Consider the following 18,853-nt stretch of genomic DNA (forward strand, 5'->3'; position numbering starts at 1 on the left):
AAGGTGTGGCTCAGCTACAATGACTCAGCATCTGAATCATTCTGACGGTCACCTAGGAGGAGCCATCATTCCTCTGTGAATTTTATTAACTGCCAATAAATAAGAAATGTTTGCATTAGTACCTCAGTACTGGTACTGGTATTATTTCTCAGCCGACAGCTCCAAGAGAACAAGGTCTGGTATCTTTTGGCAATTTTCCAGGTAGCCCCAACAGGCCAGCATCAGGGCCCCCAGGTGGCCCTTTCTGGAGGACTCAGCCTGGCTGGATGAATGCATCGCTGCTGCTTCTGCCCGAGGCTGCTCAGTTCTGTGATTACCGTGGCCGATTCTCTGCCAGGATCCCACAGGGCCAGGTTCACACACCTGCTGCCCCAGCATTCCCAGGATGCTCATGGCTGTCGCTGCTGCTGCTGCTGGCGGCTATCTGTCGCCTCACCTGTTTCCTGCTGGCTTCCTTCAGGGGAAGAGGAAGTCTGCCTTTCCTTAATTAGCCTTTCCAGGCATCTGCCACCATAGGGCGCAGCTGCCAACAATGGATAACAATACACCTCATTTCAACAGTGCCTTCAAAACTTGGGGGATCCCATGGCTGCCAATTCCTCGACCGCTCACTCTGACAAGCACTGTGACCAGAAGTTAATAAGGGAAAGGAAGCCATGGTTCTGCCAGAAACACAGCATTATGTTTGGCCGTGTTGGCAAATAAAGGGAGAAAAACAGCTGTAGAAACACAAAAGCTGTCCTCTGGGCTGGGAGACGAAATGAGCATCCCAGGCCAAGGGCTCAGTGTCCGAGAATGATTGTCAGCTCTGTTCAATGGAAAACTGTGCTGAACTAGGGCCAGGAAGACTGGTTTTGAATCCTGCTCTTCCCCGACGAGGCATGGGCTCTTGGGCAGATCACTCTGCCTCTTTACCGTCCTCCCGTTCTTCTTAAGACTTGAATGAGATAGTCTGTATTTTCTCTTTGTGAATGTCAACCTAAAAGCCACATGCAAGAGGATGAATCTCATTCTGCCAAGACTTGATATGTTCATCATTGGCTCTGTGCCCTGGTTTCTTGATTCAACTGTGTTGATAATGTCCTTCACTAAAGGCATTTTTGTTGAGCGACTGAAATGTGGGAATGACATTTACCGCAGCTTGTACGTCCCAAAGATAGCCGCAACAAAGCCTCCCCTCCTACGTACTTTGGCAATGTGACCTTGCCACCCTCCCTCGAGAGGCAGAGTCCATGCCTCCACCTTAGTTGGGCTGGGACTGCTCTGATCAACAGAATATGGTAGTGATGTGGTGCCACTTTCAGGAATAGCCTTGTCTCACCTGGTGGCTTTAGTTTCCTGCTTCTTAGAAGCCAGACATCACACCACAGACCCAGAGACCACCACTGTGAGAAACCCAAGCCACACGAAGAGGCCCTGAGAGATGAGCTGCTGGGTGAGGAGAGAGAGAAGCCAAGGAACACCAAGCCACCAGGCATGTGAGTAAGAAGCCATCTTGGAAGTGGACCCTCGGGCGCCAGCTGCCTCCATGTGGATCAGAGAGGAACTGCAGTACTGAACCCTCCCCAAATTCCACAAAACTGTGAGCAAAATAAGTGGCTGTTTTAAGCTACCAAGTTTTGGCATGGTTACATAAGTATATAGGAACAGATAGCAGAAATAATGCTACCTGTAGCAATGGACAAATACGACTGAATTTCACATTAACAGATCCGTTCCTAAAAGCATTTGCTGAAATTGAACACAAATTTATACAAAAAATTATTTTCAAACCTTCTGCATTTATGTTTACTGAATGGGGAAGAATCACTAAATCCTGTTGCAATGCAAGCACCCTTAGGCTTAGCATCATCTCCTTCTGGGAAAACACATGAGCCCCTTCTTACTGTTGGCCCGGGTAGATGCCCCTGGCATGGCCGCTATTCATCAAATCAGCACTTAGAACAACGCATCGAATTTGTCTATTTGTTGTCTGCCCCTTGAAGGAGGACAGAGGGTATCTATTCCTCTTTGTAACAGAAAGAGTAATCATGGCTAATGCACAGAGAATGCTTATTATGTTCCAGAGACATTTCCAAGCACTTGACATATATGTTATGTTTATAGCATATCAACTCACTTAATGTTTACCCCACTTAATGTGAAGTAGGTACTGTTATTATCCTCACTCTACAAAAGAGGAAACGGGGGTACAGAGAGGCTAAGTAACTTGCCCAAGGTCACCCAGCTAGAAAATAGCAGAGTCTGGCTTTAAACCCACTCAGTCTGGGTCCAAAATCCCTGAATGCTCTTTACCATTTATAATGCAGCTTCTCCTTTAGCGCTGTGCACTCAATAAATGTGTTTGATGCTTAAAGAAATCCACAACAGAAATCAAATCCAACATTTTCATACAGATGAGGATTTGAAAGAAAAACCTGTGCCACATGAATAAAAGTCAATTATAAGAACTACACACAGACATAAAATCCCACACTAATGCTAAATAATGATAATGAATTTGCTACACAGACCAGAAATAAGTCTGAATGAGTGGATACTCCCTGCCCCTTCCTGTTTATCTGTTTGTGCTAATCTAGTCAGTAGCCCCTAATATAATTACTTCATGAAGATCTACGCTAATCGGAACCAAGGGAGGGCACGGACAAATAAAGCTCACAGAGGCGTCTTAGAATTTCATGTCCGTTCATCATTCACTTCAGAAAGTTCCTCCAGCAAACCCATCCTTGGACTGATTTCCATCATCTCCTTCTCCTTTCTCCCCTTCTGGGGGCAGGTCATAACAGAAGAGTAAGCAGACAAGCAGAGCTTACGCAGAATCCAGCACCTGGTTAAAAAAATCCCCAAGCAGCTGAGCACAGGTGGCAAATGGGCCATAACAGAAGGCGCAAATGTAGAAAGGCTACGTCTACTTCTCTGCAGACGATGCATGAAAACGGTGCCTCAGTTTCAAACTTCTCAGCTTTACTACTTGAAGTGCTGCGGGTAGGCCACCACCAGCAGCAGCACTGCTGGAGAGCCTAACAGAGAGGCGGTCCCTTGCCTCGCCCCAGAACAGCTGAATCTGAATTGGCCAACACGTGCAGGGGGGGTCTGAATGCACTGCAAAGGACTGGACCACGTGAGTCTGGATGACGGTGAGAAGGAAGGGGGAGTCTGTCCTCGAGCAATGACCTTACAGTTCCCTCACCCATACCCACCTCTGACATCTCTGGCACCTCCACCCAAAACACTCAGACAGCCTCAGTTTGACCCCAAAGCTTAGGGAGCCAATAACTGGGAGTGGGTAAGCATGATACTTTCTTGGCCTTTAGAGTCAAATGTGTCTGAGTTCAAGTCCTACTTCCACGAGTTACTAGCCGTGTGATAAAAAACAAACAAACAAACAAAAAAACGATGTGACCTATTCAAAGCTCAGTTTCTTATCTATAATATGGGACAATAAACGCGATGCCTTGTGTCTCCAGGAAAACTGCACGTGAGTGCCTGTGTGCAGAGCACGGGCTGAGTGTGCGTCTGGAAAAGGGGAGCCAGCAGCCCATCTCCAGCCCTGGAGAGCACTGGAGAGCAAATTACTCTCTTCCCTCCTCCACATTAGAGGACAGATCAGACTGAACTATTTCATCTCCAGATGCCAGAGGTCAGGACTGCTACATTTCATCTGGAATCTTAAAATTTTTCAGAACCGGAGTGACTTCTGAGATGATGGCACGTTGATTTTTAACAGACGAGGAAGCTGAAAGCTAGAGAATTAAATGCCTGCAACAATATAATCTTCCTTACCCAGTTCCTTTATCATGGATTTCAAAGAAGTGTGTTCTAAAGGCAATTCTTTAAAAAAAAAAAAGGTTTTTTTTTAATGTTTATTTGTTTTTGAGAGAGAGAGAAAGACGGAGTGCGAGTGGGGGAGGGGCAGAGAGAGAGGGAGACAAAGAATCCGAAGCAGGCTCCAGGCTCTGAGCGGCTGCACAGAGCCTGATGTGGGGCTTGAACTCGCGAACTGACAGATCATGACCTGAGCTGAAGTTGGACACAACCAACTGAGCCACCTAGGCACGCCTAAAGGCAATTCTTAAAACCTCTCTTTCCAAATATCCTGGAATTGATTTGTTATACACAAAGATGGGGTGGTCCAAAGCCCAGGAGACTTACCTTTGTGTACTATCTCTACTACTAATTGTTTGAACATAGGAAACTTATTTACTCAAATGTTCTGGGACTCACTTTTTTGTTCACCTGTAAAGAAGGCCCTTCAGATTATCTCCAGTGTCACACTTTCAGCTAAAAGCAATTTAATGATTCCAAATGAAATACAGCCTTTGCTGATTTCTTTTAAGATGTAATTTTCAATACTTTCCACAAGGTGGCGGAACATCTTTACAGAAGTCCAAGCAGAGGGACACAAAGGGTGAGAAAGAACTCTAAGTAGCACCCTTTTTTAAAGCATTAAGTTTTCTACAATTTAACTATAAATTTTTATTTTAGTGTCGGTCATTACAGTCAGTCGTTTGGCCAACAGTGTGCTACATGCCGTCAAAAAAGGACAGTTTTATGGGGCTAAATTTGGATTTTACGGTATTAAAGTAGGATGAGCAAGAGGTCAGACAGCAAATTATGAGAATTTAGAAATGCAAGCTACCGGGCTGCCCAAATACGGCAAGGAGTTGCCTTCTGAAAAAATGAAGCGCAAGAGGCAATTATCTCCAAAAGGTTTGTGTAACAGGAATTTTAAACCCTTTTTCACATGGAAAAGTAACACAAAATAGAGAGAAAAAAAAAATTAGAGAAAAATATTTAAGATTACAATCATGAATAAAGTTTTGAATTTAAAATGCATAGAACTAAACACAATATGGTACCCCGAAATGAGGTCTTGAAAGAGAAAAAGGGCATTAGAAGAAAAAACTGATAATATCAGAACAAATGTGTTGAGTTAATCATTTTGTGCCCATGTTAATTTCTCAATTTTGACAAATGTACTATGGTTATTCCACCAGGGTAAGCTGGGGGAAGAGGATTTAGGAACTCTATTATATTTGCAACTTTTCTGTATATTTAAAATTATTTCAAAATAAAGTTTTTATCTAACCAAGCAAAGAGGAAAAAACAGGCAAGGATGGACAGGAACAGAGAGTTTCATAAAGCAATGCTCTTTTTCTATAATTTAAGAAGGGGAAATTTTAGAGGACAGAGTAACTCACATGCATAAAACGAGGGTGAATAAATTAAAATGGCAAAGGCTAGAGTAAAGCAGGCAGTGAACGAAGAGGTATATTCTAGGACATTACTGGTGGAATTACGTGCTGTTGTAGCCTTTCTGAAAAGCAATTTTGCAGTAGGTGACAGAGCCATAAACTGACAGCCTTTGACCTGGTGATACCAGTTTCAGCAAGCTATACCAAAGCAATAATTTAAAAGAAAAAAAAAAGTCTCAGGTACCTGGCTGGCTCAGTCAGTACAGTGTGTGACTCTTGATTTTGGGGTTGTGAGTTTGAGCCCCATGTTGGGTGTAGGGATTACTTAAGAATAAAATCTTGAAAATAAATAAACAAAAGAAAAAAAAGTCATCTATTTTTATAAAATTGTAGCTCTCTGCTTTGCAGGGCTAGAAGGTGCTCCTATGGCCACTGGGTGTCTAGACAGATTATGGTACTATTAATTAAATGGAATATTATGTTAATGGAGTTAAGAAATGGGAAATCTGAGAATTATGGAAAGGAATATATGAAATAATTTTTAAATTAAAAAAAAGTTTCGAGAGACAGACACTGCATGAGCAGTGAAGGGACAGAGAAGGAGAGAGAGAGAGAATCCCAAGCAGCCTCCGCATTGCCAGCACAGAGCCAGATGCGGGGCTCAAACTCACAAAACAGTGAGATTGTGACCTGAGCCAAAACCAAGAGTCAGATACTCAACTGACTGAGCCACCCAGGTGCCCCATGAAATAATTTTCCTATAATATCCTAGATTGGGTCCTGGAGCAAAAAAAATGACATTAGTGGAAAAAAAAAGAAAGAAAAATTATGAATAAGGTCTATAGTTTAGTTAATAATATGGTATCAATATTAATTTATTAGTTTGAATTATATGATGATTATGGAGACATTATTAAGGAAAGGTAGGTGAAGGGTATATAAGAACTCAATCTTTGTGACTCTTCAATAAATCTAGAATTATTTTAAAATAAAAAGTTAAATAAAGAGCTCAGGGGTCATCTGGATGGCTCAGTCAGTTAAGGGTCCGACTCTTTCGGCTCAGGTCATGATCTCATGGTTCATGAGTTCAAGCCCCAAACTGGGCTCTGCGCTGACAGCATGGAGCCAGCATGGGATATTCTCTCTCTCTCTGCTCCTCCCCTGCTCATGCTCTCTCTCTCTCTCTCAAAATAAATAAATAAACTTAAAAAAAAAAAAAGAGTTTGGAATTCTATACACACATATACACTGCTATCAACTACCAAAAAAATTACTGTATAAAAAATTAAGTAGTCTCGAAAAACATTTTCAGAGTTTTAAAAATACTTTGCTCTTTGGGGAGGGTGGGAGGGAGGTGAAGCATGTCTAGGGGATGCATATGTGCGTGGTGGGGGGGGGGGGGGGCGTCATTTTACGTTGCCACTGCTATTTATAGAGGTTTCACCCAACAAATGATTTTCAAGGTGGCCAGACTGAGAATAGCTAGAGAGTGTTTGTATGTACCTACATCCTAACAGGCTAAAATGATATTTATTTTTTTAGCATGTAAGTTTCATTTAGGAAGGCAGACATCGTCTGTAATAACTTCTTAGTAATCAGTTCTCAAGGGCTATATTTACAATTCCATGGCACATTCAATTAATTTTTTTTCCCCCTAAAGAAAGGATACTTTCTGCTTACCTGAGGGGGGGGGGCACTCAGTTTCCTGGTCTTTGGCAGACTGAAGGAACGTGAAGGGTTATCTGAAGAAGGAACTTACTTCCACAAAAGAACCTGAACATCTGGAAAATGTGGGTCTGGCCACTTCTGCTTCTTAGCTGGCCCAGGTGGCACTAATCAGGCAGGTGGCGGACAGAGGGTATGTGTGTGTGTTGTCGGGGCACTCCTCCAAAGTGACTTCACTGAAGTCAGTGCTCAACTCAGTGACTTTTTGAAAATTTGTAAAAAAAATAATTTCACTTAGGGCCGCTGGATTTTAAAACAGTTGTAATTCTGATACTACTTGGCAATGGGAAAGAATGAAATCCTGCCGTTTGCAACAATGTGGATGGAACCAGAGGGTATTATGCTAAATGAAATAAGTCAGTCAGAGAAAGACAGATATCATAGGTTTTCACTCATAACAGAAGACCATGGGGAAAGGGAAGGGAAAAAATAGCTTCAAACAGAGAGGGAGGCAAACCCTAAGTGTCTCTGAAACACAGAGAACAAACTGAGGGTTGATGGGGGGGGCGGGGAGAGGGGAAAACGGGTGATGGGCATTGAGGAGGGCACTTGTTGGGATGAGCACTGGGTGTTGTATGTAAGCGATGAATCACGGGAATCTACCCCCAAAACCAAGAGCACACTGTACACACTGTATGTCAGCCAACTTGACAATAAATTTTGTGTGTGTGTATATATAAAGTTGTAATTCTGAAAGAACAGCTTGGCCTTCTCTGCAGGGCTTCCCTCACTCACTTCCCTTAGGGGGTGGTGACCATGCATCCAGGAGGGAAGCACAGCCAGACTCCTCAATTTCCTCTAAGGGAGGTCAGTCCTGCCATGTGCATGGTGAATGAAAGTGTGCAGATCTGTCAATCACCAGCAACGCAGCTTGTCTCCACTCCTGATCTAGGTCCAACCTTGACCGTAAGCCTAGTTGAAAGTTTGCTATTAAGGGATGGTCTGAAAACCCTGCAGCCTATCCCTTCCACTTCTAGAGTACAGTTCATCACTGCCTCAAGTCAGACCAGCAAGCTGCAAGCTGGTCCACACTGTTATAATCTTCCGTCCACACCGTTATAATCTTCTTATAATTACTGTTATAATCAAGTAAATCTTTCAATTTACTTGAAATGAGTTTTGCTTGGGTCTTTATCCTTTGCTTCCAGTGACTAATGCTGTGAAATACCAACTGACAAAATCCAAATTTCTACATATCCACATAGAGTTGGAATATTGTTGAGGACACATCATTTGGTGGTTGCCCCTAAATACAGCTCCAAGTGAGAATGTTTTTTTTTTAAATTGAGGTATAATTGATAGATAGCATTATAAGTTTCAAGTGTACAACAGAATGATTCAACATTTGTGTATGTTGCAAAATGATCACCACAATAAGTCTAGTTAACATCCATCACCATACATACAAAAGTTTTTTTCTTGTGATAAGGACTTTTAAGATCTATTCTCTTACCAACTTTCAAATATGCAATGTATAAGGAATTCTCTCTATACAAAGTCTAGTGAGTGTGGGCTCTGTAGATAAATGGCCTGGATTCAGATCTTGACTCTATTTACTTTCTAGCTCTTTAACTTTCTATGCCTCAGTTTCCTCATCTGCAATCTAGAGATAATGATACTTAGCCCAGTGAATTTTTCTGTGGATGAGAATCAACAGACACAAAGTCTTTAGGACAATGCCTGGCAAAAAGTTAACACTCAATATTCATTATTATAGTTACTTTATAAAGAAGCGCTAGAAAATCCATTACATACCATAATGAACTGAGAGGCTTTTGCCTCATGCATAGTGTGATTCATATATTGTAGGGTTATAAAACCCTTTGCCCTCCCAATGTCCTCTAAGTCCTCAACAATGACAGTGGCTTTCTACAGCACAAGGACCTTCAGAATCTAGGGAGGGTGAGGTTAGTTAGAAGCACGTGTAGTTTGTGAACATCTTTTTAGGATTCTGAGTTGTCCTTCCAGGGATTTGTGCCATTCACCCTAAGAATCCTTGATGTAAATGATCACCTAGAGGCACAAAAATAAACCTGCAGGTCAATCTCCATTACTGTGCAGAGTTCCATGATCTGAAAAGTCATGTTTCTTTCTTTGCCCTAATCTTTTCTGACTCTTGTCTGTTGTCCCAGTACAGACAGATCTATTAATTATTCTTTTATATTTTGTGTGGTTTAAAAAAGAAAGCTTTTGTTCTCATAAGTCTTCTAAGATCTTATATAGAACAAAGTAGGGTATAAAATAAATAATACAGGAGGCACAGTGGCTCAGTCAGTTAAATGTCTCATTCTTGATTTCAGCTCAGGTCATGATCACATGGTTTGTGAGTTCGAGCCCCACATCGGGCTCTGTGCTGTCAGTGCAGAGCCTGCTTGGGATTCTCTCTCTCCCCCTCTCTCTGTTCTTCCCCCACTTATGCTCTGTCTCTCGGTCTCTGTCTCTCTCTCAAAATACATAAATAAACTTAAAATACATTAAAATAAATACAACACATGTACTTCTCTGTTTCAAACTCAGGTAAGTTATGACAAAACTAAGCCTCCTTATTAACACAAACAAATTCACAACAGGCGTTGGAAGCGACATGGGCACTAGCAAGGTGGCAGATAAAGAATGCAGTGAACAGTACCCCTGGGAGGTAAAAAGGGAAAGCACAACTTGGGTAATATTTCAACCTGGCCTCCTGTTCCTGGTACCAATCCCATCTTCCTCCGGGGCATCCCCCTTCCCGCCCGCTCTATTTCCCAGGCCATCACTCCCCAGCCCTTCAGGGCAGAGGGAGATGGGGCTGCCCACTGCCCCTCCTTTCCAGCCTTTGCTGATAAGCCTTGTAAAACACCTGGTAGCAAAGCAAATTATTCCCAGCCCATCTTCCTGTTTTACTGCATCCGCTCCCTGCCACAGAATTTATCTTTAAAAGGCCAGCATGTCAGCAGCAGCCCAAGGACTTGTTCAGAATGCCACTTGCTCTAAGAATGGCCTTCATCCTAGGAGACCGTGCTTAGCATGAAGCTGAGCAGACCAGGATCGGCGGAGGCTTCCGCTGCAAGCCCTGACTCGCGCAGCATTGACGGCAATATGGCAGCAAAGGAGTCAACGTTTTCAAACTGCGTGGTGTCTCCCATGTGACGACTACGAAGGGAACTTATTTGCTGTTTTATTCATAGACACTGATCTGCTTTGGGACTCAGAAAAAATATCCAGGACCAGCTTGCAAATGGAAATGAAATATGAAGAATGAAAATGCAGAGCCCCTGTTCAAAAGGCAGGAAGAAAATGCTGTAAAAAGTACTGAAACAAAACTGTTTCCTTTCTTGTGCATTCTCTTCGCTCATTATGGTGTTTTTTACTTGGTATTTGAAGTCATGCTCCCTTGGGCAAAGGGATACGTGCAGGGTTAAGTGTAGGCGCTCGCAGGTGCCCCAGGGCCCTGCGCGGCCCCCCCCCCCCAAACCATCACCTTCTGGGCTTCCCCCAACCCACCAGCTGCTGGGCCGATGCTCCATGCCCCGCCCAGGAACAGGGAATCCCCTCTTCCCATGACCGTGACCCACAGCAGACAGGTGACCCCCAAGGGTATGGTGACATCTGTGCCAAGCACACTAGTGCTTAGACTGTGGACGGGCAGGGCCTCACCCCCACGGGACACACCTCTGTGCTGTCAGCCTGCACTGGGCAGGCCACTCTCTCACCCCTTTTCAAGATGCCACAGGGGCATGTGTCCCCAAGGCGAACTCTCCCCATGTTCACAGGCCCCTACTGGAATGGAAGGCACCAGTAACTGTTGGATGGAAGCAGGTGTGAGGATGTTCGGCAAGGCCCGAGGTGCCAAGCAGAGGGGGAACAGGCAGTTGAGAACCTCTCAGGGAGGTAGGGAAGTGGCAGGACTATGCATAAACCAAAGCTCCAACTTCCTGGGGCATGCTCCGCCACCACCCTGTTGGACTTCACTTACAAAAATGCAAAGTCAAAGATAAAATGATTAAGAATTTCAAGATGGCGACCACACACCATTAAACCCCAGGCACAGGACCTCGTGCAACTGCACTGGCCATACGCCCATGGTGGCCTTGCTGGTGCCCCATCAAAAGTCCAGAAGCAAAAGTTTACTCTCGTTTTCCACCATAAATCAGGCCTGTGTTTACGAAAATGATAGCAAAGGTGTGAGGCTGTCCTGGGAGAGGCGGGCACGAGGAGTCCTGTCCCACCTGTCAGCTGCGCCTCCCGTTGTTCTGCAAGGCAGAGCCTGCTTTGTCTCTAAAGGCTTCTGAAGCCCACCCGTCCGAACAATCATTTCAACCTACTACATTGTGCAAAGAGCCGATGCAGTGAGATGCAGGCAGAGTCTCGACGATCATGGAGACCCTCCCAAGCCTAACTTCTCCTGGGGATTTATTTTAAGTGTTGGAGAATCGGAAAGAGAGAGGATTGAGGAATAATTACATCGTAGGTGGCTCTGGGTTGATCGTTCATAAAAACCGAGCCATTTCCAAAGTCGTTACTTTGCTGCAAGAATATAACCTGGCTGCTGAAAAGCGGGTTTCGTACTAACCTTGGCTTCTGGGTCACTATTGATACTGCAGGAATCGTCGTCATCAGCATGGGGGGCATTTCTAGGGGGAAAAACAGAAAGCTGGACTTAGAATTCTACTGCAAACTCCAGCTGCACGAAGCGATGCATGACGGCAGGTCCTGCCGATGTCCTACCTGAGTTTCAAAGATGCATAGCGGAGTGTCGCTCCTTCAAACTCTTTTAAACTGGGGTCCGGGTTAACTGTAGCTGCATGCAAATCCTAGAGGAAAATAGACCCCTGTTAATGGAGAAAGGGGGAAGGCCCGTGACGTGGCCTCAAATATCAAAGGGGAGAAGAGTCCTCCCGGCATGAGGCAGAGAGTGTATGTGAGCTTAGGCAGGAGAGGGCATGCAAGGACCGCTGGGTGCTGGCTCGGTGCAAGCCCCGGTTTGTACAAGACAACGGGGAGCCTGGGGCAACCGGCTTGCCGTCATTCACAACGGGACACATTAAATAAAGGCAACATGTGTGTGAGCTGGACATCCCTAGCAAGAAGCCCCATCACTGCGTCCCTGCAGAATGGATGATATTCATGAAGAAGAAAAAGATACAGCCACAGCCATGCAAAAAGGACGAAATATTAAATGATCTAGAATCTGACAATATACTTGCCTTCCAAATGTCACTATTAATCTTTCCCCCATTCAGAACAGCAAAATCACTCCATGGCTGTTTCTAGACATATAATTATTCACATAGGAAAAAGCACATTGATTTAAAAAAAAAAAAAAAAGAAAGAAGAAAAGAAAAAAAAAAAAAACACAAGACACCGTTGTTAGCATTGATATTCACAGGATGGGTTAGGGAACAAATTCACTCTACCAGCAGCATGTTAGCTGGCTCTAGATCTAGATTATCACCTGCAGCCTAGAGCAAAAGGAGGACAGAGACGCAGTGTGCATTACTTACCACAGCAAACGCCTGAACACTATTAGCAGTCAGTGGTCTTCCACACGTGGCCTTAAAACCACACAATATGCTGTCAAGTACTAAATGCCTAGTGTACCTAATTCCACAGAAAACCTTCTCTCTTCTGGTAACCAAACAGAACTGTCTTCTTGAGGTGGGGGTGGAATTAGGGATGGTGCCTGTCGATGTGCACATCTGAAAACTGGGGAATGTCCAGGGCCAAGGGCATGAAAAGCTGGGGCTCAAATTATTTTCACATAAAAGAAAAAAGGAGGACAATGAGAGGGAAAGAGGGATATAAGAAAACACAGCCCGACGGCCACATCTGCTGAGATTTAACCTGACAAAAAATAGCTCTACACAACCTAATGTAAACTCTTCAAATTCATCAAAAGCTCTGCTTCTTTGCCACATAAGCTTCTTCATGAATTAGTATTTGATCACGAAAGGATTCCGTAAACATAATCGCAGAGCAAAGCATCAAGCCTTGCCTTGTTGGGAGAACGCTTGCGATAGATTTTTGACTCTAAACACCCCTTTCCATTCACCTCAGGCGACAGGCAATGTTGTTTGTGGTCTTTTTCTTTTCTTCTATATTGAGTGAATATTCAAATATTTTTCATCTAACATTTGGGGAAATAAATGAAGCACACAAAACCCAGAGACAGCCTCGTGTATCTGTTCCACTGATGTGTCAGGCCCATAACCTCTCTTCTTGAATGATAAATCAACCATGGAGACTTTCCACCTAAGTCCCTTCAACTAAGGTTCTTTGAAAATGAGAAGGGAATAGTGACCCCTAATTTCTGCTCATGACATTAGTCTGATTTTGACACCCACTCAAAGCCAAAGCAGCTAAGTTCAAACGAGCCAGGTGTTGAAAGAGGTGTTCAGTCAACTCCATGGGACTCAACGAGAGCAGAGGCACTGCAAATACAAATTTGTCATCACTATCGCACAGCTGCTATCACTGTCACTCTCCTTTTTGGACTAAGCATCCGAACTGCAGGTTTTCCAAATAAAGTAGGACTTAGATCACTATATTTACTTTTTAAACAATCATCTGTCTTTCGTTGAGCAAAAGAGCAGGAATGCTGCCTCACCCTTTGCCTCTGTCCTTCCTCCATCCCCAAAAGCAGCATCCAGTTTTCACTGCTGAGAAAATTAATAACATAGGAGAGTCTTAACTTGTCAGCTGAGGTGACCTGTGAACCCCCTGAAATCAGGGTGGGGTTTTGTGTATGTGTGTTTCCTAGGGGAGAAGATCCTCAATTTTTCTCATTATCTGCAGAGGGGCCAGTAACCAAGAAAGGTTTTGAATCACCATTGCAGGGGTACTCATGATAAGGACGTGAAATACCAAGAATTCTGAGCTAGAATTTCTTTTTTTTTTTTTTTTAAAGGAAAACAAGCCTATTTGATCCCAAATCATCATCACTGTTTACATGTGAGCAATATTTGTTTTTCACTTCAGTTGAATGTTGAAAAAGGATATCAGATGGTGAATTAGTAAGACTCCAGGTAATTATGTTCTTGTAGAAAAAAAAAAAAAAAAGAGTGGGTGTCTGATAAAAGGAATCTGAAATCAAATTATCTTCAACAGACACTGTGTGGGACTAGAAATAAAGAGTATTTTTGCAAAACAAGTATTCAGAAGAGTCTTTGGCATTTAATTAAAATAGTTCTCTGTATGTGTGTATAGTTTAACAATTTTTTTAAATGTATTTACCCTTTGGATGTTGGGTCCCTATAACATAAAGGTTGATTATAATTCTAAGACTGTATGAATCCAGCTCTTATGCTACGGAGACATGAGTCAGCTGGCAAATTTCCAAAAATCACCTTTTGCAGATTTAAGTAAACAAAGGTCGTATACAGCAATTTTTCAAAAGCTAAAATAACATGGGTACTATTAAAGAAACCCTTTAGTACAAAACTCAATAAGGACTAGCATGTTATGACTAGGACAAAAGACCCTTTTCCCTCCTATATTAAAAAACCCTCATTTTTAGAAATTCTCTTCCCTGTATGTGACCGTAATTTTCCTTTTTTAAAATTAAGGGCAACAAAAGATAAAAACCATCTGTCTTGAATTTTAAGAACTACATATTCTATTCATCTAATTTTTTTTAAATGTTTATTTATTGAGAGAGACAGAGTATGAGTGGGGGAGGGGCAGAGAGAGAGGGAGGCACAGAATCCCAAGCAGGCTCCAGGCTCCAAGCTGTCAGCACAGAGCCTGACATGGGGCTCGAACTCATGAACCATGATATCATGACCTGAGCCGAAGTTGGATGCTTAACCAACTGAGCCACCCAGGGGCCCCTCATCTAATTTTTTAAAGCGAGAATACACCACTTTAGCTAATAATATTTTTAAAGAAAACAACCCAAAGAACTTGTTTGGTTCTCCAGAAAGTCTGCAGCCATCCTGGTCTGCAGTCTGCATGGTGGGAGTGAGAGGTGAAAGAAAGGATGAGACAAAGAGAAAAACAGTGAGAGAGGGAAAGGCAGGTGGGCAATTTGCCTTAGGAAGGACAAGACTGACAGGGGAAAAGGCCAGTGAAGGAAGAACAGAGATCATTTTCCATGAGCAATGTCCCCCCAACTAATAATCTTGCAGGTGATGCAGCTAAATCTTGGCACAGTGGTGTTCTGGTGCCAGTTACAGGTGTTTCTCCGGGTGCTTCTCCCGACCTTGACCAGGTGAAGCACCCCTTACCCTGATCAAAGTGACCATGCTGAATTCTGGGAGAGCTGTGGAGACTCTCAGCTCCTCAGGGGCAGTGTGTCCCTGATGACTGACCCAGCCCCTGGAGCATGGTGCTTATCATGACCCTCCATGACCTTTCAGCATGGTGCCATTCACGGCCACACAGCAGAATCTGTGTGAGGATGGACCCACGAAGGGAATCCAATTGTATACCTTGACTACTGAGAGTTTTCTTCTTCCTGATTTCTCTTCTGAGATCTTAGAAAGCAAGTCCACAAGTCAAACAGGAAGGCTGCCCTGCTCTTCTGCTGGAAGCAAGCTTACATCATGTTCTTGAGGATGTTCGAGGGGGAAGAGAAAGCCTCTAAGAAGTGGTATCAAAATGTAAGCTGGAGAGCAAACATGGAAGGTGAACCTGCCAAGAACCAGGCAGAGAGCAAAGCAAAAGAACGAACATTCTGTAGTGACTTTGACGGAAGGTAGAATCATCACCTCCACGGGCACTTCAGAAGTTCTGCAGCAAAGCCCACATTCAAACCCTGCCTCTGCTCTCATCTGCTTTGTGACTTCAGCTCCTTGTCTATGAAATAGGGCTAAGAGGACCTCACCATCAGAGTGTGGGCAAACTGAGATTAAGAACACTAGCAATTAGGGGCGCCTGGGTGGCGCAGTCGGTTAAGCGTCCGACTTCAGCCAGGTCACGATCTCGCGGTCCGTGAGTTCGAGCCCCCCGTCAGGCTCTGGGCTGATGGCTCGGAGCCTGGAGCCTGTTTCAGATTCTGTGTCTCCCTCTCTCTCTGCCCCTCCCCCGTTCATGCTCTGTCTCTCTCTGTCCCAAAAATAAATAAAAAACGTTGAAAAAAAAAAAATTAAAAAAAAAAAAAAAAAAAAAGAACACTAGCAATTAGCACAGGGACTGGCTGCCCGAAGGTGCCCAAGGTGGCAGTTTCCGTATCTTCTACTCTTTTCCATGGAGGAAAAAAAATAAGGCCATTTGTAAGAATAAAAAGTTTGGGGACCTATGGACGACAAAGTGTTAATGAATTATGCTTCTTCATCCTCTTTTGCCACGACTTGAGCCTCTGTATGTGTGGCCTTGATGATAAAAGACAGAGCACCTTAATCTTGGAACACGAAGGAACAGTCCAGGCGATGTTAATGAGCACTAAATTCACATATATGTGCATATTTTAAACTTCTTTTTAAAATGCATTCTGTGTTTTGTTGGATGTGACACTGTCTCAGAAGAATAGAGTGACGGTTTATCACACAAACATAACCCAGAGAAGTAATAAAAAAAAAAAAGAGAGAGAGAGAGAGAGAGAGAGAGAGAGACAGAGAGAGTCAAACTAGCAAACAGACTGACAAACGCTTGAGGAACTAAATTAGTGTCTGTGAGCTAGGGGAGCGTCAGGAGCCCGGGGACACTAGTACTGGCTTTGCTGTGACAGTAAGTCAACTAAGAGCTCCCTCAGCTATGAAACTGGTTTATTCCTTCATTCAGCCAACATTTAATGAATATCACCCTGTACGAACCCTATGCCAGGTGCTGAGGACACAAAATGAGGGGGGATAGGCCTTGACCCCCCACCCCAAGGAGGGAGACTGACATGCCACCAGTTAATAATACTACAAAAAGACCCTATGGAATCAAGGGCTTTCAAAAAAAAGTTCAGGGATGAGCGCAGTAATTCCCAGGAGAAGTAGGATGAGTCCAGAGAGGAGGTAACATATAAACAAAGACAGGGAGACGAGCTTCACCAAAGTGCCAGCTCTTGTATCTACTCAGCACAAAATCACCTGGAAAGCTTATGATAAAGGCAGATTTCCAGGTCCCACCCCTACAGGGTCTAGCTCAGTGGCCTGGGGTAGGACCAAGGAATCAAAATGTCCTACAAGCCTCAGAGGTCACCTTGGCCACAATCCTTGACCCACAGGCTCACAGGCTCAGAAATACGGCCATGGGAGTGCCTGGTTAGCTCAGTCGCTCACGTGTCCAACTTCAACTCAGGTCATGATCTCACGGTTCATGAGTTCGAGCTCTGCATCGGGGTTTGTGCTGGACAGCGCGCAGCCCGCTTTGGATTCTGTGTCTCCCTCTCTCTCTGCCTCTCCCCAACTCTCTCTCAAAAATAAGTAAGACATTAAAAACAAACAAAAAAAAGCACTGACGAGGCCCTTCTTGAGGATTCTTGCCAGTCACGATTACTTGATCGGATCAAGAAGCTCAGTAAAAAGATGCCAGAATAGCTCCTTTGTGTTTTCATCTTATTTCTAAGTGTATAAGAAATTCCACAGTTCTAATGTAATATGCGGATTTTCCCCTCCCAGGGGGTGAGCTGCTCAGGACCCTGACAAACACCACGAGCGATGCAGCAAGAACAGAGCGAATTGTGATCAAGAAAAGATCACAGTTCTGAGAAACGATTCCACCTTCCCTTGCTTCAGACCCACTTTCTCCTCCATCCTGTTTAAGGAACCAGGAAACACCTTCAGTTGAAAACACTGAAAGGCGAGACTTGCCTACAGGCCAACAGTTATTCATAAAAATATTTTGTGTGGCTCCCTCTTCTAAATTTCGACATCCAAGGAATTTGGAACAAATCAGTGGACTGAAGGGAGACTACTGTGGGCCAAATTTCAATAGCAAATGCTTCCTGAGCCGTTTATAAACTTCAGAAAATACTGCTGGCATGTACAGAGGAAATATTATCCACTGTGCTTGACACTTCCCTGGTGAACTTTGGAATGTGAAATGTAAAATTTGCAAACTGTAAGGAAGCCTTCAGTCCTAAACTTTTGTGAAGCAGAGTCAACAGATTTGGCACCAACTTGGAGTTTTTTGTTTTTTATTTTTTTAAACGAGCTCGGGGAAAAGCTGAATAAAATATGCGTTTCTAACACGACATATTACAAGTTTCTTTTCATCCTTAACATTTTGCTTTCTCTTGTGGTTCCAAATTAGTTGAAATAGAGTCTATTTAGGGATCAAAGAAACGGTGTCAGAGAAATAATCATTTCTCTTCCACTGTCATTAGCACCTGAGACAACGTTTTCAAGAGAAGTCATTTTCTAGCAGGCTCTGCTCGTGACGTGGCCCTCCCTTGGGCTGAGATTTGAGACTTGCCAAGTCTCCTGTAAACGGTACAGTGAAGCCTGGGGTAGGTTGGGGGTCGGCGGATCTTCATTTGAGCCTGGCTCCACCCCCGTTCGGTGTGTGGCCTCGGGCAAGCTTCACCACGCTGTCTTAGTGCTGTCAAATGTAAAAAGTCAGTGACAACTACAGTACCAGCTGCAGAGGGTTTTACAAGGAGTCGAGGAGTTGTGAGATAAGCCATGAGCTCGGCACCATGAACACTCCATTACCCTTAGTGCCTCTGGTTTAACATCCGTGTCAGCGCCTGCACGTCCCGGGTATATGGCAGGCTGGGTTTGTCTCCAACTCCCCCTCCTCCTCTCTCTACCTGTTCATACCTTTGCTTCTGTGCTTTTAATTTACTGTCTTTTAAATGTGCTCAGTTCTTTTGCTTACGGCCTTACGCACAGGAGGGAAATGTGTATGAAGTCAACAACTGAAAGGCTGATCTGAAGAAAATCTATTCCACTGATCTATTAAAGTGCTGGAGGGGCGTGGCTCTCTCTCTGAACCTTAAAATGACACATCTGTTAACAAACTGCCTTGGAGGGATAAGGGTCGACACAATGGCATGGTTAACAGAAGAGAGGAATGAGACCAAC

General features: G+C 43.8%; 1 protein-coding gene across 10 annotated transcripts in view; it reads right to left on the reverse strand.

The window, feature by feature from the left end:
• The window catches only part of APBB2 (amyloid beta precursor protein binding family B member 2), a 382,316-nt gene that overhangs the window by 103,375 nt on the left and 260,088 nt on the right, over positions 1-18,853 (reverse strand). For 9 of the 10 annotated variants that reach the window (XM_049631929.1, XM_049631928.1, XM_049631930.1 and 6 more), the window contains 2 exons: positions 11,628-11,713; positions 11,473-11,533 (listed from right to left, as the gene is read on the reverse strand). In XM_049631929.1, the coding sequence (XP_049487886.1) occupies positions 11,473-11,533; positions 11,628-11,713 (147 nt within the window). Of the gene's footprint in view, positions 1-11,472; positions 11,534-11,627; positions 11,714-12,106; positions 12,170-18,853 lie in introns of all 10 variants that reach the window. The other variant, XM_049631938.1, reaches the window with a different exon arrangement.

This window comes from Panthera uncia, chromosome B1 (assembly GCF_023721935.1).
Source record: "Panthera uncia isolate 11264 chromosome B1, Puncia_PCG_1.0, whole genome shotgun sequence".
Classification (NCBI taxonomy): domain Eukaryota; kingdom Metazoa; phylum Chordata; class Mammalia; order Carnivora; family Felidae; genus Panthera; species Panthera uncia.